Source organism: Moschus berezovskii, chromosome 11 (assembly GCF_049115385.1).
Source record: "Moschus berezovskii isolate FMDL1 chromosome 11, NW_MosBer_1.0, whole genome shotgun sequence".
Lineage (NCBI taxonomy): Eukaryota > Metazoa > Chordata > Mammalia > Artiodactyla > Moschidae > Moschus > Moschus berezovskii.
In genome coordinates this window covers 14,584,892-14,612,695 of record NC_142470.1, presented here as the reverse complement: position 1 = coordinate 14,612,695, position 27,804 = coordinate 14,584,892, and the positions used below count along the sequence as shown (strand labels likewise).

The 27,804-nt window shown below is 45.9% G+C and overlaps 1 protein-coding gene across 3 annotated transcripts in view; it reads right to left on the bottom strand.

The window, feature by feature from the left end:
• Positions 1-301: 301 nt before the first annotated feature.
• Positions 302-27,804, bottom strand: part of GGTA1 (glycoprotein alpha-galactosyltransferase 1 (inactive)) — an 82,936-nt gene continuing 55,433 nt past the window's right edge. For all 3 annotated transcript variants that reach the window (XM_055401091.2, XM_055401090.2, XM_055401092.2), the window contains 6 exons: positions 21,257-21,345; positions 14,736-14,771; positions 13,044-13,109; positions 12,391-12,483; positions 6,049-6,186; positions 302-1,265 (listed from right to left, as the gene is read on the bottom strand). In XM_055401091.2, the coding sequence (XP_055257066.2) occupies positions 572-1,265; positions 6,049-6,186; positions 12,391-12,483; positions 13,044-13,109; positions 14,736-14,771; positions 21,257-21,336 (1,107 nt within the window). In that variant the 5' untranslated portion in view covers positions 21,337-21,345 and the 3' untranslated portion in view covers positions 302-571. The remainder of the gene's footprint in view (positions 1,266-6,048; positions 6,187-12,390; positions 12,484-13,043; positions 13,110-14,735; positions 14,772-21,256; positions 21,346-27,804) is intronic.

The window sequence follows — 27,804 nt, the reverse complement described above, 5'->3', positions numbered from 1 at the left end:
CCAACATCATCATCACATGCATTGGGAATCTTGACTAGTCTTGGCACAGAAGCCAAACAATGTCCTGATAAGGAAAGGACACTGACTAAACCATTCGAGGATCACCAAGGCAGACTGTGTTCTCCTGCTGCAAAAGCAAATCTGTGTTGCTTCAGACCCAGCAGAGACAGGAAGACACTAAAATCAAACGACAGCCCCTCACAATCGTTATCTGGTTGCCAAACACGTCCCTTTGCATATTTCTCTCCAGTAAGTCAGTTGGCACATGTAGAACGTTTCTGGCTTTTTCTTTGTCTATGACAATTTTTTTTTTTTTTTGGTTCAACCGATAGTGTATCCCTTCCCACCCCGCCAAACCGAGAATAGGTAAGAAATCACTGGGAATTTACATCTGATTACCACAGGTTCATTCCCTGTATTACAAGGCTCAAAGTTACAAGGAGAAATAATATGTACTTGCTGTGTTGGTCTTTTGTTAGTTTTTTTTTTTTAAGTTAAAATTAAGTGTTACTTTTCTGAGGAAGTAGCCAGAATAATACTCTCTCAAATTCAGAAATGTACTGGCACAAAGTCAGAAGTTATTTCTAACCAAATTATACTCTTTTGTCTGCCAAGACATCTTGACAAGCTTAATATCCGCAGGTAGGCCTATATGATAATCCCAGCAGTATTCTGGGGATAAGATTTTAGTGGGTTTATTGAGAAGGAAATACTTGTTTAGATGGCTTTCATCGTGCCATTGGGCTTCTATGGCATTTTTCTTGTCCTTGAGGATTCCTTTGAAGCATTCTTGGGTGATGTTAAGGACCTGCGTGGGTGTTCCCCCAAAAATGGCCGCGTGGTAGTAAAAATCCCCTTCGCCGAAGGGAATGTACGCTGCAGACTCCTTCCGCCTCTCGTAGGTAAACTCATCGGGATTGGCCTTGTACCACCAGGCCTGCAGCTGGGCCACCGACTCGCCCAGGGTCTCCACCCCAAACTGGTCTTGGAAGACCTGGTCCACGTCCATGCAGAAGAGGAAGTCAACCTCATGCTGGATGTGGGCCACAATGTGCTCCCCGATGGTCTTCATGCGCATCATGCTGATGTCCTGCCACCTCTTCTCGGGCTTGATCTCAAACACTTTGAAGGAGCGCAGAGGACCCACCTCTACCAAAGGCATCCTGGAGACATCATCCACCATGACATAAAAGATGACTCGGTGGCCAACCATGAAGTGCTTGTCAGCAGATGTTAAGAACTCCTCCAAGTAATGCTCAATGTATCTGAAACAAGGAAAAATGGGATAAATGTAACCTCTGGGATTCCTGCAGGCTTCTCTGGTGGGTCAGTGGTAAAGACTTGGCCTGCAATGCAGGAGACGAGGGAGACAAGGGACATGCGGGTTCGATCCCTGGGAAGATCCCCTGGAGGAGGAAATGGCAACCCACTCCAGTATTCTTGCCTGGAAAATTCCATGGATGGAGGAGCCTGGCAGGCTACAGTCCATAGGAGTCGCAAAGAGTCGGACATGACTGAGCGACTGAACACACACACACACTGGGATTTCTGCAGGAGAAGACATGCTGTCCTCATCAAGGCATGTCCGTCGCTGTACTATTAATTTCTGGCCATTCTCTACCATTCAGTCACTCAGCTTTGAGGAGGTGGAGTGACTTACCTGATGATTCTGGAAGGTGACTAGGCAGGCCCAGCCCCTCCTCTCTCCCTCTTGGAAGCTAGCCAGGTGGAGAGGACATGTATTCTCAACTGCTCTGGGCCCTGCAGCGTAGCTAAATGGTACAGGCCCTTCTCCAACATCCAGACACCTGCATTTTCTCATGCTATGGATGAGGGATGCCTAAGTCTTTCTAATTCTGGGGTTCAACATCAGGAGGCCCAGGGCCTTCGGTTTTATAACCCATATTCTTCAATATCAGCTTTAAGTGATACTGAAGTGATATGAAGGTGATCATCACTACCATCTACCTTATTTATCCCTTTGTCTGATTTATCAGTTGGTTCAGACTTCGGGTAGGCAGAAGTGCGCTAGTCTTTAATTCGTACTGTTTTATTGAGATATAATTGACAGATAGCACAGTTTAAGTTTAAGGTGTGCCAAGTGTTGATTTGGTATATTCATATATTACAAAAGGGCTTCCCAGATGGCTCAGTGGGTAGAGAATCTGCCTGCAATCCAAGAGACGCAGGAGATGTCGGTTCGATGCCTGGGTCAGGAAGATCCCCTGAAGGAGGGCATGGCAATCCACCCAGTATTCCTGCCTGGAGAATCCCATGGACAGAGGAGCCTGGTGGGCTATAGTCCATAGAGTCACAAACAGTCAGACATGACTGAAGTGACTGAGCATGCAACACACATATATCACAAAATTACCACCACTGTAGCATTAGTTAACACCTTCATCTCATCACAGAACCATCATTTCTTTTGTGGGGAGAAGATTTATTATCTGAATAACTTTATAAGTATAGAAAACAATATTGTTAACAATAATCACAATGCTTTACGTCAGACCCCCCCGAACTTGCTCATTTTATAACTGGAAGATTGTACCCTTCTATCAACATCAGGGGGCGCTAGTTCTCAGGCATCTTGCAAAAACCCCAACATACACTCCAATGTTATACTGCCCCTTAGGTCCTTTGGGGATGCCTTAAGACTAACCATCGCCACTCTCTGCTTCTCTGGGACCAAGAATATCCTTCCACATTACACATTCACTTTAAGAGTTTTCCAGTGGTTACACCAAACACCAATACATTATCCAGCTACCACCATTATAAGACTCATCCAAATACCAGAGCAAACAACCTCTGATTTAAACTTAAATATCTCATTTCCTTTTCTAATAGATTTTAATTATTAGAACACTTTTAGGCTTACAGCAATGTGGAGCTGAAATTGCAGAGTTCTCATATACCCGCGTGCTCCCTCCTCCTTCCCACAGCTTCCCCCACTATCAGTGTCCAGCACCCACTGCAGTTTATGACCCCAGACTGACACATCATTATCACACCCAATCCACCATTTACATGAAAGTTCACTCTTGGTTGTGTATAGTCTATGGGTTTCGACAAATATATAATGACAAGTATTTTTCACTATGTATGATATCATATAGAGTATTTTCACTGCCCTAAAAATTCTGCCTATTCATCCATTCCCCTTTGCCGACCCTTGGCAACTACTGATCTTTTTACTGTCTCCATAGTTTTGCCTTTTCCAGAATGTTACAAGGTTGGAATCTGACAGCAGGTTTCAGATTGATTTCTTTCACTTAGTAATATGCATTTAAGGTTCCTCTGTCTCTTCCATGGCTTGATAGATTTTGTGTTTTTTGCACTAGTAATTCATTCTACCACCTAGCTGTGCCACAGTTTATTAATCCATTCACCTACTAAAGGACATCTTAGTTATTTCTAAATTTTAGAAACTATGAATAAAGCTGCTGTAATGGGCTTCCCTGGTGGCTCAGAGGTTAAAGCGTCTGCCTCCAATGTGGGAGACCCGGGTTCGATCCCTGGGTCGGAAAGATCCCCTGGAGAAGGAAATGGTAACCCACTCCAGTATTCTTGCCTGGAGAATCCCATGGATGGAGAAGCCTGGTAGGCTACAGTCCATGGGGTCGCATAGAGTCAGACACGACTGAGCAACGGAACAGAAACATCTGTATGCAAGTTTTTGTTGGGATATAAAGTTTCAGCTTTTTTTTTTTGGTAAATACCAAGGATGCAATTGCTAGATTGTATGATAAGAATATGTTCAGCTTTGTAAGAATCTGCTGAACTGTCTTGCAAAGCGGCTGAACCATCTTGCATTCTCACCAGCAGTGAATCAGAGTTCTTCTTGCTCCGTATTTTTGCCAGCAGTTTGTGTTGTCAGTGTTTTGGATTTAGGTCCTTCTAATACATGTGGTATTTTAGCTATTTACTTATTCATTCAAAAAACATGTGTGTGTCTTTTGCAAGCCAAACTACACACTACCACGTGACGCCATGGGGGTGACAGAGAAGGAAAGGAGTTGGCTTAACACAACTTGCATGACCCCCAGACTCATGCTCAGCGAATATGGACTAGGTTTAATTTGCTGATCACACTCACGCCCAGTTATGATATTTTGTGAGTAATAATAACTGGCATTTGTTTTTGCTCCTTAGTTGCAGTTTGGATTCCCGTTCGTTTCTACAAAAATAAACTGTGTTTTTAATACTGGTCTCTGGAAAAACCCCAGGGTTTACAGTATTGATTCTTTAAACGGAGAGAATATATCTGAGCAACATAAAGAGGGACTTTGCCATGGCTCTGAAAAATATCTATTGTGCCCTGAAGCTTGGGAGACAATCCTAGCGGGAGGGGAGGGGGCCCTTGTGAGGTTTAACATTATTTAGAGATGAAAGCATTGCAGTTGGCTCTGGGGCATTGTTATTTGAAAACAAACCAAACATCACACCTCCTAAAAGTCCAAATCCACTCTTGGGAGGATTTATTGCTACAGAGTACAAGCAGTCCCCTCCTGCCTCCAAGAGGAGAGCTCAGGGTTTTCACCAGGGTGTACAATTTACTGTTTAGTTCTGTGAAGCTGTGAATACAAGGCTGAAGCCATTGTGGAGCCGCAGGCCACATTCTGTTCTTTGTGGAAACATCATAAGTAAATCAGTCTACAGTGTGGCTGGCTTGTCCCCTCTCATACCAAAGATTGAGGTGAGCTAAGCATCTGCTCCAGACTTAGTACAGATTCTTCCAGTAAAACTGTCAAAACTCCAAAGTCACCCTTCTCCATCAGAGATGCCCCTGGGATCAGCACAGGTGGTGACATCAGGACTTGACCAGTACGGTGAGGGTGATGGCTTCTGGGCTCTGGGTTGGGGCGTCACTCTTGGGAGTGAAGACGCACAGATCCTCACTCAGATCAACCTGGGCCTTCACCGCTCTCTGTACAAGCGAGCGGTCAACTTTCCATGTGGCTCTCGGAAAAGATACAGATGGGAAGGCCCATGGAGGGGGGTTGCGAGGAGGAGGCTAGTAGGAAAAGGGAACTTTTGCTTTGGTTTTGATAAAGAAAAAAAAAAAAAAATTCTCCAAAAGAACAAAGTGGGTTATATTTTAAACTAATATCACAGTTCCGACTTTTAAGTAAGAATGATTGCAGTTTGGGGAGAAATGTCGTTCTAAACAAGGAAATGGAAGCAGAAACAGGAACCCATCTAACCTCTGGAAGAGGAAGTTCTGGTTGGCCAGATCTCCGGGGGCCAAAGCCTCCAAGAGGAGTAGGACAGAGGCAGCTGAGGAAGACTGGGAAGCGGGGTCAGCCAGGCTGACGTGGGGAGCGCCGCGCTTGGTCACTCCTGTCCTTGGTTCTCAGTAGGGTCTTGGGCGCGTGGGAGAAACAATGACACACGCTCGGCTGTCTAATAGCTGGCATTTCTGGAATTCCCAGAGAGGGCCGTGGAGGTCAGGGTGGAGGCAGCTCTGGGTGTGCTGGAAACTCCAGGCTCAGTGAGTGCAGCAGACACTCTACCCTGCAACCGAGGCCTCGCTCAGGTGGGAAGCTGTCCACTCCCCATCCACCACCGTCTTGATCTCAGCCTCTTGGGGCCTCAGCAAAAAGGAGCCTGCTACTGCTGCTTCTGCTAAGTCACTTCAGTCGTGTCCGACTCTGTGTGACCCCATAGACGGAAGCCCACCAGGTTCTCCCGTCCCTGGGATTCTCCAGGCAAGAACACTGGAGTGGGTTGCCATTTCCTTCCCCAATGTGTGAAAGTGAAAAGTGGAAGTGAAGTCGCTCAGTCGTGTCCGACCCTTAGCGACCCCACGGACTGCAGCCCACCAGGCTCCTCCGTCCATGGGATCTTCTAGGCAAGAGGACCGGAGTGGCTTGCCATTGCCTTCTCCAAAAAGGAGCCTGAAACAGTCCTATTACTCCATTCTCCTGTCTAATGATTCAGATACGTCCATGAAGAGCCTCCGTGAGCCCAGGGAGCCCTTCACCAGCCTTCTCACAGTGGGACAAAGGAAAAGTCGAGGTTACTTTCATTAGCAACACCTACCTTCCGACAGCAAAAACCGTCAGGCCGACGGTAATTTTCCGCTTGGCATAATAATCATCTAAGACAGCTCTGTTGTAAGTGCCTTCCCACACCACAGGCGCCTTCCAATCCGTCATGGTCACAACCTCGGGGCGTTCACTGGTGACAAAACAGAGTCCGTGAGTCAGGATGGCCTTGCTAAGGTGAGGCAGAGACGTCTGACGGAAAACAGGTCAGCCGTGGCTGGTGGTGACCAGCCTTGAATCCTGACGGGAGTTTAACCGCGAACAGTCGGCTGGTGGTGTGACATTTGCAGCATCTTCTGGGTGAGGGACAGGAGATGGTGGCCTAGGTGCCTGGGGGCTGCCTTAGCGGGGGCCCTAGGGGGGTCTTACCTGTACAGCTCATGCCCTCTGGCCCCCTTTCCTGCTTTCCCTATCCTCATCTCCCTTCAATATCCCACTCCCATCTCCCCAGCCCCTTCCTAAGCTGCCAGTGGCATCTTCAGACGTTATTTATCCCAATGGGTGCCATCTGACCCAGAGAAAGCCCTGATGCTTGATGCAGGGGGACAAGAAAGTGACATTCGAGCTGAAAGAGGAAGAAGCTGTTTCAAGCTGCCCCTTGCCAGAAAGGAATTTCTGGCTGTAATCTGGGTATAGGAGTAAGGGGTTTCTGGTGGTATCGTTCATTTGACATACAAGGAGCAGACAATCACTAAGAAAGGATCCTGCAGGCTCGCAGTGGCCAGGGATGAAACTCGGAGACCCTGGCTGTCACCTCTCTCAGATCACATTTCCTCTTTACAAAGCTGGGGGTGGGGGAGGGGGGTGTTCTCTGCACTCAGCACACTTGAAAGGGACTTGGCAAAGCCAACACAAACACAGGAAGCAAAGTAAGAGCGAAGACAAACCAACGAACAGTGAAAAGTAAATGCAGAAGGCTGAGCAGCGGCTGGGGCCCAGGCTAAGGCAGGAACGGCGTGGGGACTCAGCTCCAACCCCATATGTGTTTGCAAGTGACTGCCCTTCCATGGCGGGAAGTGGAGACAGAAACACAGTCCTTTAGCGTAACCCCTGTTACCCAAGGGCCCCGCCATGTGCTGGCACTTTAGCCACTGTGGGGAGAGGGCCCGTGACTGAGGCAAAGTCTCGGTGGCCCCACTGGGCCCCTGCTGACCGTGTGCGGGTGGCCTTGGTGAGGCTATCGAGGAGACACTGGCAAACAGATCGGCCCACTGAGAACGTCCTCTCCCCTTCACACATGGATGGAGAGTGGGCTTTCACAACACTGCCCCTCCGCCGTGGGTGAAGCTGACTTTTTCCAGGGAGGATGGCAAGGCCAGGTCACCCCCTCCTCACTCCAGCCCCCAATAGACCCTCCTGTCCCTCCATCACCAAGCTCTGCGACCCTCCTGTTCTAGAACCAACCAGGCCCTCCCACCCCCTCCTGGTGTCCTGCGGCAGGCCTGCTTCCCTCCTCCACACACAAGGAGTCTCCTCCAGAGATGGGGAGGGATACTGCTGGCCCGGCCCTCCCCACCGGGTCTTGTCTCAAACCCCACAGCCCAGCTCTACCTTCACACCCAGGTGTGTCAGCAGCGTGGCTGCCCTGGACAGCTGCTCTCGGTTTCCCTTCAATTGTGAAAGCAGCTGTTTTGGACTCTGCACCAACCTACACAAAACACTTTCACACACACACACGCACACACACTTTCTCGGGTAGTCCTTGCAAAAGCTCTGTCATGTATTATGTCCTTTGTACAGATAAGAAAACCAAGGCTCAGAAAAGCTTGTTTACTTGTCCAAGGCCAAACAGCTAATGGGGGTAACTAATGTACCCTGTATACTTCCTATGGAGCAAGCCACAGTACCCAGGGCTTCACCCTTCAGAGGAAGCTGCTATTTTAATTCCCATTTTATCAAAGCGGAAACTGCAGCACAGAACAGTTAAACAACTTGTTGGAGGTCACACAGCAGCTAAGGAGCCAAGCTGGAATCTGAACCCAGATAGTCTGACTCGGTAAGTCCATGCTCCGAACCACTGCATCTATTGCTTATTGTATTGGATATTTACTTGCTAGGCTGACGAACTGGGGTTAAAAACCAGGTTTGTCATCATTTCCACTCAACTAAGATATTTCAGCATTTTTATCTGTACCGATGAGAAATGAGCTTTTGTGTTTGGTTTTTAGAAGCTTATGGGATGCTTTTAGTCACATAAAACCCCCAGCTTAACTGAATGACTAGCTTTCAAACCAGAGAAACCACACACACATACGCGCGCGCACACACACACACAGGCTTATCATTCTATAACCGTTATTTCTGAATGTAAACCCTCCCATATATTGTCATCTCACCCATTGCTGTTCTTAGTGTAGCCTGTCAGGGATCTCTTAGCCATTCTGACCCAAACCATTAGCTAAGCCATGCAGCTGCGTGTGAGCTGAACATTTGGTGAGAAGGTAATATTTTTAAGAAAGAGAAGAGAAAGGGGAGGAGGAAAAGGAGGAAAAGGAGGAAAGGATGGTGTTCTTATTTAACACTTCCAGGCATCGGGGCTCAATCCTTGACTTTCATTCTTTCACTGAATACTCACAACTGCCTTCTAGAGTGGGTGCTGTCATCACCCTCATTTCACAAATAAAGAAAGTAGGGGGTTGGAGAGTAGGAGAAGGAAACTACCACTTAATCAACAGGAGGGGTCAGACCAAGGCACTAAACTCCTCCAGACACTTCTGCTAAGTCCCTGCTCCCTGTCAGGCCCCATGCTGAGCTCCGAGATCAGGGGAATGAGACCTGCCTACCCCTTGAGGGTCTCAAAGTCCTGACAGGTGGCTAGCCTGCCACCTGCCACTCTTTCACTGCAAGACCACTCAGTTCTACACCTTCTAGAAAGGACTGAGTCGGGACACCAATGTCCAGTTTGGTTACTTGATGGGGAAGATTCCTCTGAGCAAGGGGAAAAAAAAAAGTACTAATATTAAAAATTAACGTTTCATTAAAAATTAAAATTTTCTATGTCCCAGCTGTTAATTATTAAATTTCACTGGCAATTTCCACACATCAGCGACCCTGACTAGGAAGCCAGATGACAGGCTGAAAAGGCAGGCCGAGGGGAGGACAAGGGGGTGGGGTGGATGGTTGAGAATAGCTTCCTGGATGAACCTCTCCCACCCCCACCCCGGAAAAAAAAAAAAAAGTGACAGCAGGCAAGCCACACATGTGTAAGACCCAAAGATGTCCAAGGTCACCAAGATGGGGCTCTAAAAGGAGGAAAAAGTACCAGCAAAGACAGAAAACTGCCCAAATGCCTTCTTTCCAAGCAGCACACCTGCTGTGTTACCTCCGCTTGTCGGGTTCCCCAAATACAGGCCAAAGGTTTTCAACAACGCAGAAGGGCCTCCATAACCCAAATACCTAGGTATTTGGTAGCATTTACATCTTATGTACTTATTTATGGGCTTCCCAGGTGGCATAGTTGGTAAAGAATCTGCCTGCAATGCAGGAAATGCAGATTAGATCCCTGGGATGGGAAGACCCCCTGGAGTAGCAAATGGCAACCCATTCTAGTATTCTTGCCCTGGTCCCCAGGGGCTGGGCAGAGGAAGTATTAAAATTCTGTGAATCAGGCATCAGTTCACCAAAGACGTAGCATGCATATAGTATGTTCTTTACTGGACTCCTTCCAGGCAGCAGAACAAAGACAAGAGCTGTGGGGTGGCAAGAAGGAGATGATGGAGGAAGAATTAACAGAACATGCTAACGGATTAGACTGTGGGATGGATGAAGGAAAGAGTGAAGGATGAAATGGAGAGGTCTCCTGGACTCTGACTTAAATAGGAATGAGAAGAACGGGGGTGGGGTGAATCAAGAACTCTGTGAGACATACAGACAGTTAGACATAAGTGGGGGCTCAGAGAACACCTTTGGACTTAAGATGTAAATGTGGGAATCACTCTCCCATGGATGGTATCTCATGCCATGGAAATGGATGAGAGTACATTGGAAGATAGTATAAAGAAAAGAGATGAGGATGCTGGACTCAACCTCCAGAAGCTAATATTTGAGGCTTGGGAAGAAGGAAGGGCCCCATTAAGGAGACTGAGAAAGTAGGAGAAAATTAAGAGAATGTGATGATATGAGGCTAAGAGATAGTGATATAAAAAAATGTATCTACAGTATACTTAACATGCTTCTGGTAGTTTACAGAAAAGGATACATTTCTATAAATATGTCATCTGTGAATTCACTTGTTCATCTTTCAATCATTTATGCAAGAAATATACTTTAGTGCCCTTAGAAGGCTTAGATTTGGTGTCACTACAAATCAATATTCTTTAAATATCTGCTCATCATTCATTTGGAGGACAATGGAGAGAGTGACAGCTGCTGGTTGTGATCTGTTTCTCTTCTCTGACCAGAGTAATCCAGCCCTGGCTTCCGCCTCCAGGTCCCACTCAGCAAAGCAGAAGTAACACAGTGAAAGTGAAAGTTACCTCCTTTGAAGTAAGCTTGGTGACTGTATCGCTAGTTCATCTAGCTGGCCACTGAGGGGGCTCTCACCCCCTCACACACACACATATACCTAAGGGGCTTATCAAACCACAGTGCTTCCATATTCTTACATTTCCAGGAATGGCTTAGCATCCCATAGATGGCTACCCTGTTGTCCAGCTCCTTAAATGATACCTTGGCGGGGAGGGAGCAAAATTCCCATCCTTTCATACGGGCATGGATCCTTTGTCCCAAAATAAGAGAACTTGCCAGAACACATTCGGTCTTTGCAGAACCAAGATCCCTCATGCTGTAATAGCTGCTGTTCTCCCCTGATCCTCCTCCTACCTCTATGGCCACTCCTGCTCCTTTTCAGACTTCTCTTCTTCCACTGGCCCTTTAAATGCTGATGTCAGACATTGGCCTGGTGCCTTATCCAGGCCTGCAGATCCCACTGCCACCTGTACGCTGAAGGCTCTTCTTCCTACATCTCCAATACCTATCTTCTGCCACACTTAGGGACACTGCTACAGACTGTCTATTGTGTCCCCCCCGCCAAATTCATGTGTTAAAACCTAAGGAGTGGAGCCTTAGAGGATTAGGTCATGAGGGTAGAGCCCTCATGAATGGGATTAGTGCCCTTAGAAAAGAGACCACTGAGAGCTCCCTCTCCCCTTCTACCATGTGAGATGACCATCATGAACACACCAGGAAGTGGGTCCTCATCAGACACCACCCCATCTGGGGCCTTGATCTTGGACTCCCCAGCCTCCAGAACTGTAGGAAATACATATTTGTTGTTTATAAGCCATCCAGTCTATGGTATTTTGTTATAGCAGCCTGAACGACTAAGATAGGCACCCTATGAATCTCTGTCCAGTTGCCCCACGAGTTCCTGAATCCATACGCATCCCTAGTTGAGCTCATCACCCCTCCCCTTCACCACTCCTAGACCCTTTTCTGGTCAATGGCACCACCACCCACTGGACTCTCAGGACTCACAGTCATCCTGGACAGCTCCCACCTCCCAACTCCCCAAACCACATCCTTCTAAGTCAGGTTGCTCACAGCTCCTTAATCAATCTTGGCAAACACGAGTTACACATCTAGAGCCCCTACAGGACCGTGAACTTCTTGAATATAACCATGCTGACTAATTTTTCCTGTCTCCTATAACTAACACAATGCCTAGTACAGAATTTTTTACCAGGATTCACAGTAAGAAATATATCTCATGTCAAAAACACATGTACATACACATACATAGAGAGGCAAAAATCCACGTAACAATACCTATCCTTCCTCAGGTGATGCCCTCTGATTTTCTATTGATTTCAATTTTTAAAAGGCTGCTTTTAACCCATTCAGCTAGTTTATGAACACTTTAATGGATAGTGACCAGTAGTTTGTAAAACAAAAGCTAGCATATCATGGGTGTTTGATAAACATTTGTTGTATGCTTGTTTAAAGAACGTACGCATGGCCCTACGAGCTTCTGTAACATCACTGCCATTTTATAGACGAGTTAACTGAATCTCAGAATTTTCTTGCTCTGACTTTAGCTTTGTAGCTTTCCATAGTACCCTGTGGCCTATGAGACCCCCTTCCAGCCGCAGTATTTTGTGATTCTTCTGCTGCCATTGGCTGACTGCTATCAGAATCATTGTAGTTACTGCTCAAACAAAGAAGTCAAGACAACCAGTCTCTCAAGTTTCTCATACAGTCTGGTGTAAAGGTCTAATAAATGCTAAGTCTCTGACCCCCTAGTCAGGGCTGTTCTCCATGCACTGTTGCCTCCATAGCCCCCGCTCCTTTATGCTGAGCTACGGGTTTCCTGGAAACGGGGCGAAACCTCTTTTCTTACAGCGGGTTGAACCAGTCCGAGAGCTGAAGCTTGCTTTCGTCTTCCTTCCTTTGTTCTTTTTCTTCTTCTATGTCTTCGTCTTCTTCGTGGTAACTGCAGGTCATACATACAAAGGGCAAAATAAGCTGAGGAAGGCAAGGATGATGACCTATGCTATCAGGATGGTGGCTGAGGACCTTACAAAAATGGGCTCCAAGGCAGAGAACATGTGCACCAAGCGAATGTCTGGAGAAAGGTTCGTGATACTAAACGTTTATTCATAAAGACGTACTTTTGTTGAAGTGGTGCAGTTCTCAGCTTGCTTATTATCCTTCCAGGTCAGCACAGTTAGCAATTTAATGACCCAACAACCATCAGGTTATTTCAAGAGGAGGGAAAACTAATAAAACAGTCCTCATAAAAACACTTTAGTTTATGATAGGCTTTCCTGCAATCCCAACTTTAGCCTGAACTTCATTCACCCTCCAGTTAAATGGGGAAAAAATAAAAACATGACCGCCAAACTTAATGGCCCAGTCCCAACCATGAAATAGAGGCCTTGTGTGTTTCCAATAAGCCAGAAATACAAATGACTGAGGTCATGGCTGTGAAACCATTCTATCTGGACTCTATAGCATTGGGTAGATAAACAGATCACTATGCAACCGCCTTACCCATTGTTAAACCATCTCGGAAACCACCAGCCCTTCTGAATGCTGCCGCCACTAACTTCTGGGTTTCTAAGAAATGAGAAAAAAAGTGACAAACATTTTTAGAAAATGAGGCAGTCCCAAACGGGGGGTTTCCAAACGCTTTTTATGGTATGTCATTTAAAATTTTGTTTAAAAAAATCGCTCATTTGTAAACGAACACAAATGAGACTGCTGTGGCTGAACGGGAGAGGATGCACCTGACACAACCTAGATCTCCCCTCCCGTGGGCAGCCCCTGGCACTCAGCTCATCCAGGGACCCCTCACAGGGAGAGAAGGGGAAAAACGGACTGACAAAGCGGGGGGATGCTAATCCATAAGTCTGATTCCTGGGTCTGCCGCTTACTAGCCGGGTAACTATGAGAGAACATCTTCCCTCTCTGAATCTTGAATTTTCGCCTCTGAAAAGTCAGAGATAATAACAACAACAACAACAAGAAACCTACCATGAAGGAGGCTTTGAAGCCTAAATATAAGTAGCATACACGAAAGAGCTTTCTAAGATGAAAATTACTGCAGCAAGTTGCAGTCTTTAAACAAAATGGCTCACATTTCCAAGAATGATCTCTTTGGCTAAATGAGGAGAATCTGAGTCGCTACAAAGGTCAGCAGTGACAGACACAGGAAATCCGAGGGTCTGTAAACCAGAAAGAAGCTCAACCAACTGTAATTAGAAGCCACTTTCACCAGGCACATACTGACGTGTCCACACTCACTGTGAGAGCCTCTCCAGGGTGGGGACCTTCTAGAAGAGCGAAAAGAAGGGGAAGCCAGGAAACAATACCCTTCAGTTGAACAAATAAGATGGTGAGGTATGAACAGCATAATAAAAAAGAAACATGCTTTAAAGCCCATCTCTTCAAGAAGTGCTTGAAGTGGTTTATGATTAAGAAGGTATGGTTACAATAAATAGGGGAAAAATACAAGAATAAAAATGAAGTTAAGAGGAAACAAACATTTTAGTCACTCAGTAGGTATGTTCACATGACCTTGATCATCTGAGCCACTCCGGAAGAATAAAAATTTTACCTTCAATTTTGTGACTGAGATACTGGTTGAGTGGGTTTGAGCAAATTGCCAAGGTCATATGACATGTGAGCATAAAAGCAAAGATTTAATACCAGGGGAGAAATTATATCGAAAATGAAGGTCAAGGAAAGTACAAGCAGTTGAACATAACACTTTGCTCTGAGTTTCCTGGCAACCAAGCCAAAGATTGAAAAACCAAGGCTTGCAGAGTCCTCGAGACCAATAATAACAATACTCCTACACCACACACTAGTTCATCAGGAAACCCAAACTTTTTCCTGATCTTTTATCACAATGAAATTTCTTGCAAGGGTCTTTATACAACATGTGGTGGGTAGCATAATGGACAATATCTACCCTGATTTTTTTTTATAAGCAAGGCAGGAATGTTCTCCAAACAAGACTACTTGAAGAGATACTTGATGAAAAGAAAGGACAAAACATGAGTCATGGCTCTAGAGAGATAAGACTAAGGGCTGGAGGAATACAGTCCAGACTCCTGAGACCCTTCCCCTCCACCTGTGACCGGAGCTGTGTCACCACCTGCCACGTTAAGAATGGACTGTAGGGGAGCAAGAGTGGGCAGGGGGAGAATCCCATAGAAACCTAGAATTAAAAGCACTTACCTTGATGGGTTTATCCAGAACAAAGAGCCTTCTGGGCTAAAAGCAAATGAGAAATAAAAATGTATCATATTACTTTTAATTCAGAAAAGCTATTTTGCAGCCATTATCACTGAAGCCCCAGGCCAAATTGAGAGCATGGATTTGGCTACTTCCAGGTTTCCGTTCAATTCACATGCTAGCAAAGTAATGCAGAAAATTCTCCAAACTAGGCTTCAACAGTACGTGAACTGAGAACTTCCAGATGTTCAAGCTGGATTTAGAAAAGGCAAAGGAATAAGAGATCAAATTGCCAACATCTGTTGGATCATAGAAAAAGCAAGAGAGTTCCAGAAAAACAGCTACTTCTGCTTCACTGACTATGCTAAAGCCTTTGACTGTGTGGATCACAACAAACTGGAAAATTCTGAAAGAGATACAAATACCAGACCACCTGACCTGCCTCCTGAGAAATCTGTATGCAGGTCAAGAAGCAACAGTTAGAACCAGACATGGAACAATGGACTGGCTCAAAATTGGTAAAAGATTATGGCAAGACTGTATATTGTCACCCTGCTTATTTAACTTAAACGCAGAGTACATCATGAGAAACCCTGGGCTGGTGGGAGCACAAGCTGGAATCAAGATTGCCGGGCGAAACATCAATAACCTCAGATATGCAGATGGCACCACCCTTATGGGAGAAAGTGAAGAAGATGTAAAGAGCCTCTTGATGAAGGTGAAGGAGGAGAGTGAAAAAGATGGCTTAAAACTCAACATTCAAAAAAATAAGGTCATGGCATCCGGTCCCATCACTTCATGGCAAATAGATGGGGAAACAATGGAAACAGTTACATATTTTATTTTCTTGGGCTCCAAAATCACTGCAGATGGTGACCACAGCCTACTCCTTGGAAGAAAAGGTATAACAAACCTAGACAATGTATTAAAAAGCACAGACATTACTTTGCCAACAAAGGTCCATCTAGTCAAAGCTATGGTTTTTCCAGTGTTCATGTATGGATGTGAGAGTTGGACCATAAAGAACGCTGAGCGCCAAAGAACTGATGCTTTTGAACTGTGGTGCTGGAGAAGACTCTTGAGAGTCCCTTGGACTGCAAGGAGACCCAATCAGTCCATCCTAAAGGAAATCAATCCTGAATATTCACTGGAAGGACTGATGCTGAAACTGAAGCTCCAATACTTTGGCCACCTGATGCGAAGAACTGACTCACTGGAAAAGACCCTGATACTGGGAGAGATTGAAGGCAGGAGGAGAAGGGGACGACAGAGGATAAGATGGTTGGATGGCATCACCGACTCAATGGACATGAGTTTGAGCAAACTCTGGGAGACAGTGATAGGGAAGCCTGGAGTGCTGCAGTCCATGGAATTGCAAAGAGTCAGACACGACTGAGCAACTGAACAAGAACGAGGTTCCTACCTTCCTTTGAGATAAAACCAATGACACCAGGGGACTTTGATCACTCCTGGATTACCCAGAACAAGCAGTGGTCAGATCATCTCTGGAGAATCTCAAATCTTAGTTTAAAAATAAAAGATGGCAGCTCTCCATTGTCCACGGTGGCTTCACTGAGGGATAGGGGCTCCCCAGATGGCTCCCCTCTTGCCTCCTAGTGGGGAACACCATGGCCCATCCCTTGCCCAGGATTTATCTTCCCCAGAAAACCAATGACTGCTGAGCTGGCACCCCACCACCTCAGAGCCTCCTCAAAGGGGGAGCAGCCTCAAAGGGCATTTCTGAAGCTAATGAAGGCAGTGACACCGTCTGACGGCATCTACAAGGCTGGACCAGTGACTCTCTGACTCCTCCAGCAGACCACCTCCCTCTGTTCCACAAATACCTGCTGAGCATGTGCCACATGCCTAGTGCTGGGGCTACAGTACTGTCTGAGACAGAGTCCCTGTGTATCCTTGTGGTACAGACAGGCTAGTGGGGAGGGCAGACTATATCACACAGCTACAGGACTTCAAACTCCAAGGAGAGCTGTTTAAAAAAAAAAAAAGAAGCAAAAGTAACTAGGAGCACTTAACAGGAAGACCTGGAAGGCTTCCCAGAGGAGGGGATAATGTTTTAGCTGAGTTCTGAAGGATGACTAGAAGTCCAGGGGAAGAGAAATTAGAAAGAGTGTCTCTTGGAGACCAAAACTATATATGCAAAGGCCCTGAAAAAGGAAGGAGGCATTTAAATGTGCAAGGAAATAAACGGAGAAGTAACCGGAGGTCCCCTCGCTATAGCCTGCTGTGGAATTTGCCCTTGAGGAGTCTTAGGCAGGAGTGGGACAGGGTCGTCTCTGCAGGCAGTATGAGAGCAAATGGGGTGACTAGTCAGGAGGTCCAGGTAGTGGTCCAGGCCCAGGTCAAGGCAGCCAAAGAGACGGAGAGAGAGTGCAGTGACTTGAGAGAGATTCTGGGGGTAAAGGGACAGGACTTGTCGCACTGGATTCTTCCACCGTTCTATGCACGGGAGCTGTGCCCAACGGTAAAATCTTTCTTGCCTCCTTCTCCCGGTGAATAAAAGGGATAGAGCCTGGTAGAAAGAGTTCTGGACCTGGGCTCAGGCACCTGCCCTGGCTCCGCACCTGTCTGGCCCTAGCTGCCCTCATCACTGAAAAAAATATAAATGACTAACACTTGTTTCAGACTCTGCCTTCTGCCCCTGCTGGGAGTCCATATCTCTTAACCAGAGTGACACGCGTGCCCTCTTTCCACTTACAGTTACCCCTCTGAGCTCAACACTTGTGGACCAAGTTCTAATATCTCTTGTTTCTAAATCTGTTTATTGATCTGACAATATTCCTAACAGCTAATACTTGACCGGGGACTGTTCTAAGCAACTGACATGTATGAGCTCATTCAATCCTCACAACAGTCAAGGAAGGAAGTTCTATGCTTCCTCGGAGGCACCTGGGCATTAAGTGGTTTTGTCTAAGATTGGATTGCTAGAAGGAACAGTACTTGAACCTGGGGAATCTGACTCCAGACCCGACAAGAGGGGGTTAGGAAGAAGGGAAAGAGGAGGGAGAGGGCCCTCTGCAACCAAGCACACATACCCTGACCAGGCGCTCAGGACATCATTTTGTAGACTCAGACTTGCCATCTTGTTCCATCTTTTCAATCTGCCATCTTGGCCTTTTCACCCTCTCCTCCCAGAGGCCTGTGACATTTCAGGTCCCAGCAACACCCACCATGCAGAGCATGACATTTAACACATATTCATCCTTCGAGGCACAATTCAAATGCCCCCTCTCCTGTGGTACAATCTGAGTATAGTGACCGGCATATAGTAGCTTCTCAATAAATATCTGTAAATGAATGCCTCTCCCTCCAAAAAAAAACAGATCGCTATCTAGTCAAACATAATCCTTGCCTCCGTGAACTCTCACGGTTCCTTTTCTCTCCCTCTGATATCCTTCCTTCGCTCTGCATTGTTGATATTGACGCACACATCTGCTTGTTCCATCTAGAGTTTAACCTCCTGAGGGAAGGAATTCCCTGTGCTTCACACTGTATCCCTCACAGCACTTGGCATAACAATCAGCTCAAGAAGGAGCCCCGGACAATGAATCCGATCTGAGTTCCAATTAGAACTTGGACATAAATTCACTGCTAAGTCATTTCACCTATTTGGTCTCCATTTTGTCACTTGAAAAATGAGAACCCTCAACTGAAGGAAGGGTTGTACCACGGGTCAGAGAAAAAGCTATATTCTGACAGCCTCAGACCTAAATCTTCCTGAAAATGTGACCTTGAACATTCACATTTAACACTGTGGAGACTCAGTGTGCCTCATCTAGATACATAGACTATTCAGACTAATCCTTTGCTTGCAGGGCTATTTTAAGAACTGGAGGGAATGCCTAGTGCAGTTCCTGGCACATTCGAACACTCAATAACTAGTAGGTACTATCATCAAAATCACCCTCACCATCATTACTTTATCATAAATGTTTTAAGTTTCTTCCATCTCTAAAATTCTAAGATTTTTTTTTTTTTTATCCAACCTCAAATCAAACCCTGTCCTGGATGACATTCTTTCAGGATGCTCTATTGGTAATAGTCTCTCTTTACTAATCAGTTAATGTGTTTGATTAATTTACTTTAAAATCCTTTTTAGCTAAAGTGCTGCTCACCTCTCTAAGGTTAGTGCCCTCAGCTCACCTCACACCATCACAAGGCCAATTCTCAGGGTAGCAAAGAATCTGCTGCCTTTTAAACTCTTGCAGACATTCAAATAGATTCCCCACATTGAAGAATGATGTGGCTGCAGTCTGGGTGCCAGACTATGGCCCTGAAGAGCAGCCAGAAGCTGCTCTAGTTACTGTGTAGAGAGATTGTACCCAGCACGGCAAAATAACCCTCTTTATGGGAGACCAGTGCCAATATGCACATTTGGGCCTTTGGCTCCCATATTTTAATTTTGTGAAGTACCCAAAATTTGGAAGTGTGACTCTGGCTGCAATTCAAAAGGCCAAGGTTATCCAATCAAGCATTCAGAGCTCGAATGCTCTCAAGGTTACCTACACAAGCATCTCAGCTCAGGGCAGGACCCCAAAGGACACTCGCTCTTCTGTTGGATTCTTCCAACTGCTGGAGCTCTTCCTTCTATTTGCCAAATCCTACCTCTGAGCAGATGATGAGAATGGTGGTGATGATGGTGATGGTGATGGCAGCAAACGTTTACTGAGTGCACTGCCCTAAGTGCTTTATACACAATAACTTGTTTAATCCAACAACCCTATGAAGCAGGTATTACTATTATGCCCATTTTAAACAACAGGGAAACTTACTGAAAACCAAGGAACAGAGTGGTGAAGTAACTTGCCCAAAGTCACAGAGGAGGTAAGTCATGGCACAGGACAAGCCCCAGGCAGCCTAGTGCCAGACTCCAGCCAGGATACTCCCTCAGCCCTCAAGTAAAGGGAGCCCCAGGGTCCTTGCATCCAAAACTGAGTCATCTTTCCTTCGGACTAAGTACCCACAGTTTCTTTCAATTCGAAAGACTTAGTTTGTAGACCCCTTTAACATGGTCACTCTCTAGCTTGTCCCGTTTCTTTCAAAATGAGTTGTTCAGAATGAAACAATAGTACTAGAAATGGTTAGGTCACCCTGGGGAAAAACAGCTCCAGAGTCTGGAGATTCCTCCTTCCACTGATATACCTGAAGGTGCAGTCCCTTTATAAGTAGCCACGACAGTCCTACCAGCTCATCAAATCTTAGAATTTAAGAATTGAAAGCGATATTCTAACGTTTATCCAGGCCATCATCTTGAACTTAGGAAGCTACGAAGACCATGAAGATCTCAATGGTGACAAGACAGTGCTCCTGGTCCAGAGTTGTATGGTGGCCTTATTTATTTATTTGAATTTATTTTTAATTGGAGGATAATTACAATATTTTGTTGGTTTCTGCCATAAGTAAACATGAATCAATCATAGGTATACATATGTCCCCTCCCTCTTGAACCTCCCTCCCACCACCCACCCCATCACACCCCTCTAAACTGTCACAGAGCATTGGATTTGATCTCGCTGTGGCATCCAGCAAATTCCCACTGGCTATCTATTTTACATATGGTAATATATATGTTTCAATGCTGTTCTCTCAATTCATCCCACCCTCTCCTTCCCTCGCTGTGTCCACAAGTCTGTTCTTTATGTCTGCATCTCCTTTGCTACTCTGCAAATAGTTTCATCTGTACCATCTTTCTAGATTCCATATGAATGCGTTAATATATAATACTTGATTATCTCTTTCTGACTTATTTCACTATGTATAATAGGCTCTAGGTTCATCCACCTCTAAGTGTAAGGTGGCCTTTTTGAAAGAAAGGCTGAACTGTACTGATGCCTCTTAAAGTCAAAACTATTGTGCATTTTTGTAGCTGCCTGGGGAGACTTCTTTCCGTCAGAAGCCTCTCCAGCTGGAACCTCCGAGGCATTATAGTTTCTTAAAACACAGAATCAGCTCAAATATTTGAGGTGAATCCACTGATGAATTTGAAAACTCAGAAATATTTCATTCATTTTGTTTTCCAGAGTTAAAAAAAAAAAAAAGACAAAGCACTCAAAAGTTTAGCCAGGCACAAATGAATCACCAGTGAATCAAAGTGTATTTTGCAGTAAAAGTCAACAACTTTGAGTTGTTCCTTTGAACTCTGCAAATATTTTAGGACTGCAAAAATCAGGGTGAATTTCTTGTGGAATTCCTGTCTGAAATTTCTTAATGCAATTTCCATATCTGGTCATATTTTAATATGACATTTTGGTCTCAATAGGACCTTACTGTTTCTGGCTCTAGCCTGCCCAGAACTGCAAAGGTATATAAAAATTGAGATATTAGGAACATGGCAGGAAGAAAGATAATTACTTAGAAAGTACTTGAAGATCTAATGATTTTAAAGACAGTGTTTAAAGTCTAGGGCTCAGGGAAACAGGAAGGAAGGAATCCTAATTTTAATTCAGCCTGGTGTCCTGGCTGATGGAGACGTTCATTAACATCACTTTATCATGCTCCATAATTACCTGTGGATATATTCCCAAAACACAACAATGACAGTTGAGACAACCAGCATTGACAGAATCACTTTTCCTTTGACATTCATTATTTTCTCCTGGGAAAAGAAAAGAAGAGGGGGAAAAATAGATTAAATATATCAAGAGTGGGATAGGATTTTTTTTTAAGAAACATTTCTACCCATATCCTTTCTAAAAGGAAAAGGTGATGAATATTTAACAAGCGCTAAGGAGCGACTGAACTGAACTGAAGGAGCATGTTCTGGGCTTCCCCAGTGGCTCAGCAGTGAAGAATCCACCTGCAATGCAGGAGATGCAAGTTTGATCCCTGAAGATCCCCTGAAGGAGGGCATGGCAACCCATTCCAGTATTCTTGCCTGGAGAATCCCATGGACAGAAGTGTCTGGTGGGCTATAGCCTGTAGGGTCGCAAAGAGTTGGACAGGACTGAAGCAACTGAGCACACACACATGCAAGGAACAGGTTCTACCTTAAATTGCATGGGTCTGCAATGGCAAATTAGCCAATTCAATGAATTGATGGGGCTGCCTGAGTTGCAAAAGATGCTAAGGCCACTTTGAGGCTCCGAGGGAAAGTATCCTGAGTGATCACAAGGTCTACCATGGACATGGGAGAGGGTTTATTTATTTTTATTGGAGTACTGCTGCTGCTGCTGCTAAGTCGCTTCAGTCGTGTCCGACTCTGTGCGACCCCATAGATGGCAGCCCACCAGGCTTCCCTGTCCCTGGGATTCTCCAGGCAAGAACACTGGAGTGGGTTGCCATTAAATGTTGTATTAGTTTTCACTGTACAGTAAAGTAAATCAGCTATACATATACACATATCCCCTCATTTTTAGATTTCCTTCCCTTTTAGGTCACCACAGAGCACTGAGGACAGTTCCTTGTGCTATACAGTAGGTTCTCATTAGTTATCAGGTTCTCATTGGTTATCTATTTAATACACAGCAGGATCTGTATGTGAGTACCGATCTCTCAATTCATCCCATCTCGCCCCTCCCCGACTTGATAACCTTAAATTTGTTCTCTGTATGTGTGACTATTTCTGCTTTGCAAACAAGTTCATCTGTACCATTTTTCTAGAGTGAGGGTTGAGCTAATGGTTCCCACGCATGCGGGCCTCCTCTGACTTGACAGCCCTACCTCTTGGCACGTGACTTTGGGGAATCATCCATTCCATGGCTCTGCTGCCTCTGATATTCTAACTACACGCTCACTCATTCAGGGGGGAAAACATGCTGGTCTTTTACAATTGAGACTCAACCATTTCCCAGGTGACCTTTCCCTACCACACCCACACAGCTGGCGCACAGTGGGTACATAAATATTTCTTAACTGCTGCATGAAATTGTGATCAAAGCGGGAAGGAGTGCTGGGTAGAGAATTACAGCTTGGGAAGTACTTTGATTTGGGTGGTTGGGGAAGGGCTCACTGGGGGGATGACTTTAACACTTCCCATGGAGTGAAGATAGGATGGAAAAGGATAGAAAACAAAGTACCATGAGAAGGGATGAGAATATTTCAGAAATAGCATCTATACCAGGTTGACTAGAGAAAATGCTTGCTGTGTTTGGGAAAACAAAAGCAAAAAATGTGGAGAAGAAAAAAAAAAAAAATAGTGCAGTTGTCCCACCTGAGGGAAAGAGGCGGTGGTGGTAATGGCCGGTAGTCAGAGGGTGGGCAGGGGCAGTCAGAGGCTGGAAGGGCATGGAAAGAGGGCAGGGACCCACAAAAGCATCTGAAGCTGGAGAGTTACCTGACTCATCTTCATTCAGAGAGACCCATCTGGGCACTGGATGTTAGGAACGGATAAAACGACAAGCTAGACCATTCTAATTGCAACAGGGGTGATGGTCTGGAGACTTCCCTGTGGTCCAGTGGTTAAGAATCTGCCTGCCAATGCAGGGGACAAGGGTTCGATCCCTAGTCTGGGAAGATCCCGCATACCGGGCGCTCTAAGGCCCTCGAGCCACAACTACTGAGCCTATGTGCTACAACTACCAAAGCCCAACTTGCTCAGAGCCTGTGTTCTTTTGGCAACAAAAGAAGAACTTCTCATCACGATGAGAAGTCTGTGCACCACCACTAAAGAGTAGTCCCTGCCCACCACAACTAGAGAAAGCCCTGGCATAGCGACGAAGACCCAGGGCAACCAAAATTAAATCAATAAAAATTTTAAAAGGAGAGGAGATGGGCTGACTCAATGGTTGGTTTCATTCAAAACATACTTTGGAGAGAGAATTGATAGGATTTGGCTGGTAATTTAGTCGTTAGGGATGAAGGAAGAAATAAGGTTTCTGCTTAAGCAGGTAGGTTGTAGCATTCAGATTGGTTGGAGGAGGAATAGGCTTGGAGGAAAATAATGATGAGTTCCCTCTTGGATGTGTGAATTTCAAGGAGCGTGTGAACACCTGAATGGAGACTTACAGGCAAGTGGAACTCAAGTCTGAAGTTCATCAGAGAAATGTGGGCAGGCTGTGCAACTGGGGGAGTGTCCATAGACCAAGGATGATATTTAATGTGAAGGGAATAAATTCAATTACCAAGGAGACAATGGAGAGAGACAAAAGGGAAGGAGGGCCCTGGGCTGAAGCTTAAAGATGCTGACACTCAAAGGTAGGATAAGAGAAGGGGGGAGAAGGAGAGGCGCAGCAGGTGGAGAAACCGTGAGAGGAGACATCTGGGAGCCAATGTCATCACCTTGATGACACCACTTGTGGAGAAACCGACTGACAACATGAAGTCAGTCAGGCTCTCCTGTCCCACTCTCTCACAGCCTCACACCTAGTGTTCTATAAACAACAATATTGCTAACCTTGGTGGCACTGGGCCTTCGCACCTACTTGGCCATGGGCCACTTTTGTCTGTCTTAGTATATCAGTAGCCTTTGAAGACTTGCTGCTGCTGCTGGCAGAGAATAAACATGTCTGCAGTCCCTCTGGCTCCTTGAGTCTTCTTCCATCTTCCCCGGTTGTGTCTTATCTACCCTGGGTCCAGTGAACCGTGTGAGTGGCAAGACATCACTCCCTACCCCCGACCACCAGCGTAGCCCCCTTTCCCTCCTTCGGCTACCCCATCATGGTTCACGTCGCAGCACATATCACCTTGGGAGGTGGCTCACATGGCAACATCCACATTTGGCTCCATCTCCTCTGATCATTCCTATGAGCTTCCTGAGGGCAGGAGGGATGTCCTCTTATTCTACCATGAATCCCCAGTGCCCTCAGAGCCACAGGAGGCCATCACCTAGTGAGTGTGTGAAATAAAGTGAGAAGGCACCGAGACGGTCCTTCATGGGACAGGTTATTCTCTAACTCTTTTCAAAGAGGGCTCTGAAATGATTCCTGGCTTGGATCTCCGGTGCTCCATCGCCTTATTATTTTCTTTTTCCTCCCTACTTTTTAAACAACTTTTTGGCCTCACCGAGTGGTATGTGGGATCTTTTTTTCCTGACCAGTGATAGAACCTGCACCCACCCCCTGCATTGGAAGAGCGGAGTCTTAATCACTGGACCACCAGGGATAGTCCCTTCATCACTTTTATTATTAAATCCAGTTAAAGAAGAGGACATGTGGGATCACCAGCCATGACATTCCTTGCTTAGAAAGTGAGCTCTGTTTGGAAATGGAAAAGCCAGGGCTGAACTCAAGGTCATAACTCACCCTCCCGCTTTCAGATACAACTGTGACCGGTGGTGTTCCAGAGACCATGAGAAGATTGACCTGCTGGGCCACAGGGACACCTCAGTTTGAGCTTCTTCCCTACGAATACCTCATGAGCTGGTGCACACAGCCTGGGACCCAAGGCAAAGTTACAAAATGCAGAGGAATGCTTGCAACTCATCCTGGCTGCTAGGAAAAGCCATTTGGTTTCTACGTCAATACCACGAGCACTGTGTGAGGAAAGGCCAGGGTTTGGAAACAAACAGGTCTGGACTGAGACTGTGGCCACCTCGCTCTACTGCTATGGTCCCTCCCAGAGAAGTGTGGACGGTGATTAGAACACAGGAGTCTGGGAGTGAAGTAGGGATTTGAGACATACAAAACTGGCTAGCTCCAAACATGTAGCAGCTTCTCAGACCCTCATCCGACTCCAGCAAGCTCTGAAAACTGAAAGCCTGTTTATAATTCAATTGACATCCAGGCCCTAACTGATGTGAGGCTATTTATAATCTTTATCCCTCTCAGTGAGGCTGTTTAAATGTTTCTTTGTATAAATATTGATGTATTTTGTTATGTGCTGCCGCTGCTGCATTGGGACATTACATAATATAAGATAAATACTATGAATACAAAGAAAAAAAAAAACTCTGAATTCCAATATATTTGGCCCTAGCGATTCAGAAAAGGGATGCTGGACTTGTAATGGACCACATTAGATGGGTTTCCTCGTCTTTAAAATGGGGATTAAAAATGGTGATGGTTGTAAGAGATGGCATCTGTAAAATGATTTAGCATTGTGCCTGGCACCCTGTAAACGCTCAAAAATTGCCAGTTCTTCTTACTGGTGTCCATAAAACGGGCTGTTGGGAGGATCCAGTGAAGAAAGCAAAGTCCCTGGTACTCAGCAAAAGCTCAAAACATATTTGAGAGAAAAGAATCAGGGTTTTGGAATAAGAACATGCTAAACAATAAAGTGCAAACTGATGCAAATTAGGGACTCTAAAGGTCTATCCATCTGTTCTATGCTGCAGCCTGATTAAGAGCTCTTTGGAAAGGCCAGGCAGCTTTGATTTTCTTTGATCAAGCCCCAGCCATCTGAAGCTTTATCAACCCCACCTGCTGAGGATCAAACACAAATTTTCTCCCAGGGTAAGAAACGTTAAACATACAACTCTCGTGGTAGAGAGCACTGACATGTACATCAGGGACACCCCCTCATGCCCCCTCCAAATGCAGGTGTTTGATTTTTTTTAATCTCAGAAATTAGCCCCAGAGACAACTCTTGAAGCCCATTTTTAATATTTTTCTTATTTTTTTAATTTTGGCTGCTCTGGGTCTTCCTTATGGAGTGCAGGCTTAGTTGTCCAGGACCTTGTGGGGCCTTAGGTCCTGGACCAGGGATCAACCATCAACCCCTGCATTGGAAGGGATTCTTAACCACTGGACCACCAGGGAAGTCCCTTGGAGCCCATTTCTTTCTGGATCCTATAAATGACTTGAATCTGTTGACTTTTTGCTGTGGTCAGGTGTCACTCTTGTTAGAGACTCACAGTTGGAAGCTGCCCAAATAAGTCAATCTCGAGTCCTTCAGCAAAGCACTGGCGACAGAAGGACTGGCAGAGAGGCCAGTGGGTCTTTGAAAACATTTTCATTTTTCTCTGGATATGATGAGGCATTTGGCAGGCAATGTGGTCTAAAAGCCCTTCACTGATGTGTTTGTCTCTCAGAATTTTCAAAACTGTGTCATTCTGAAGACTGGTAGTTGACTATCTTACCCACCAAGTAGGAAATATGGGCTTGCTTCTAAAGAGCCCATTTAAGGGGTAGAGCATAGAATTAGGCCCTGTGTGTGCTCAGTTGCTCAGTTGTGTCTGACTCGTGACCCTATAGACTGTAGCCCACCAGACTTCTCTGTCCATGGGATTCTCCAGGCAAGAATGCTGGAGTGGGTTCCCATGTCCTCCTCCAGGGGATCTTCTCAACCCAGGGACTGAACCCACGACCCCTGCATTGCACCCTTTCCTTGTTGCTCAGATGGTAAAGAGTCCACCTGCAATGTAGGAGACCGGGGTTCAATCCGTGGGTAGGGAAGATCCCCTGGAGGAGGGCATGGCAACACACTCCAGTATTCTTGCCTGGAGAATCCCATGGACAGAGAAACCTCGTAGGCTACAGTCAATGGGGTAGCATACAGTCAGACACAACTGAGCGACTAACACAAACTTTCCCTGCATTGTAGGCAGATTCTTTACCACTGAGCCACCCGGGAAGCCCCTGAATTAGGTCCTACAGGGTACTAACACTCTGTCTTATATGGGAAAGTGTGACTATCTGAGTCACCTGGCCCCACCCCTCAGAGATCAGGTGAGCCCAGCCAGGCCCAGCTCCACCTGAGCTCTCCCAACATCTCTCAGCTCTCCTGTCAATGGTGTTTGCGATTTCTCTCTGAATCCATCCTACCACCCACACGGGCCGCTCCTGGGCCACTCCCAGAACTCAGCCCTTACCATGGCTTCCAAATAAAACCACCCCCACTCCTGGAACACGTGCTAAAAACCCCAGTGCATTTTGCAAAGCAGAGTCACGCTGTCATTTCTCCACCTTCCTTACCCCCTTCCCCTGCCTCCTTTTCCGCTTCTGTTTCCCTGGAGCGTCAGACTTTTCCGTGAGGCCTATAAATTAATTCTTCCACACAGACCATACGCACACCCACGCTTCAGAGAATCTCATCATTTCACCCCATCTGGTGTAAGTCCAGGTATTCCTTCCCAGCAAAACTCCTCTCTGAAGGGAAGTCTCGTGGCCCTTGTTTTCCCCATCGCGCATCAGGCGGAGAGGTGAGCATCTCAGCTGAATCACCGGGCACTCAGAACCCC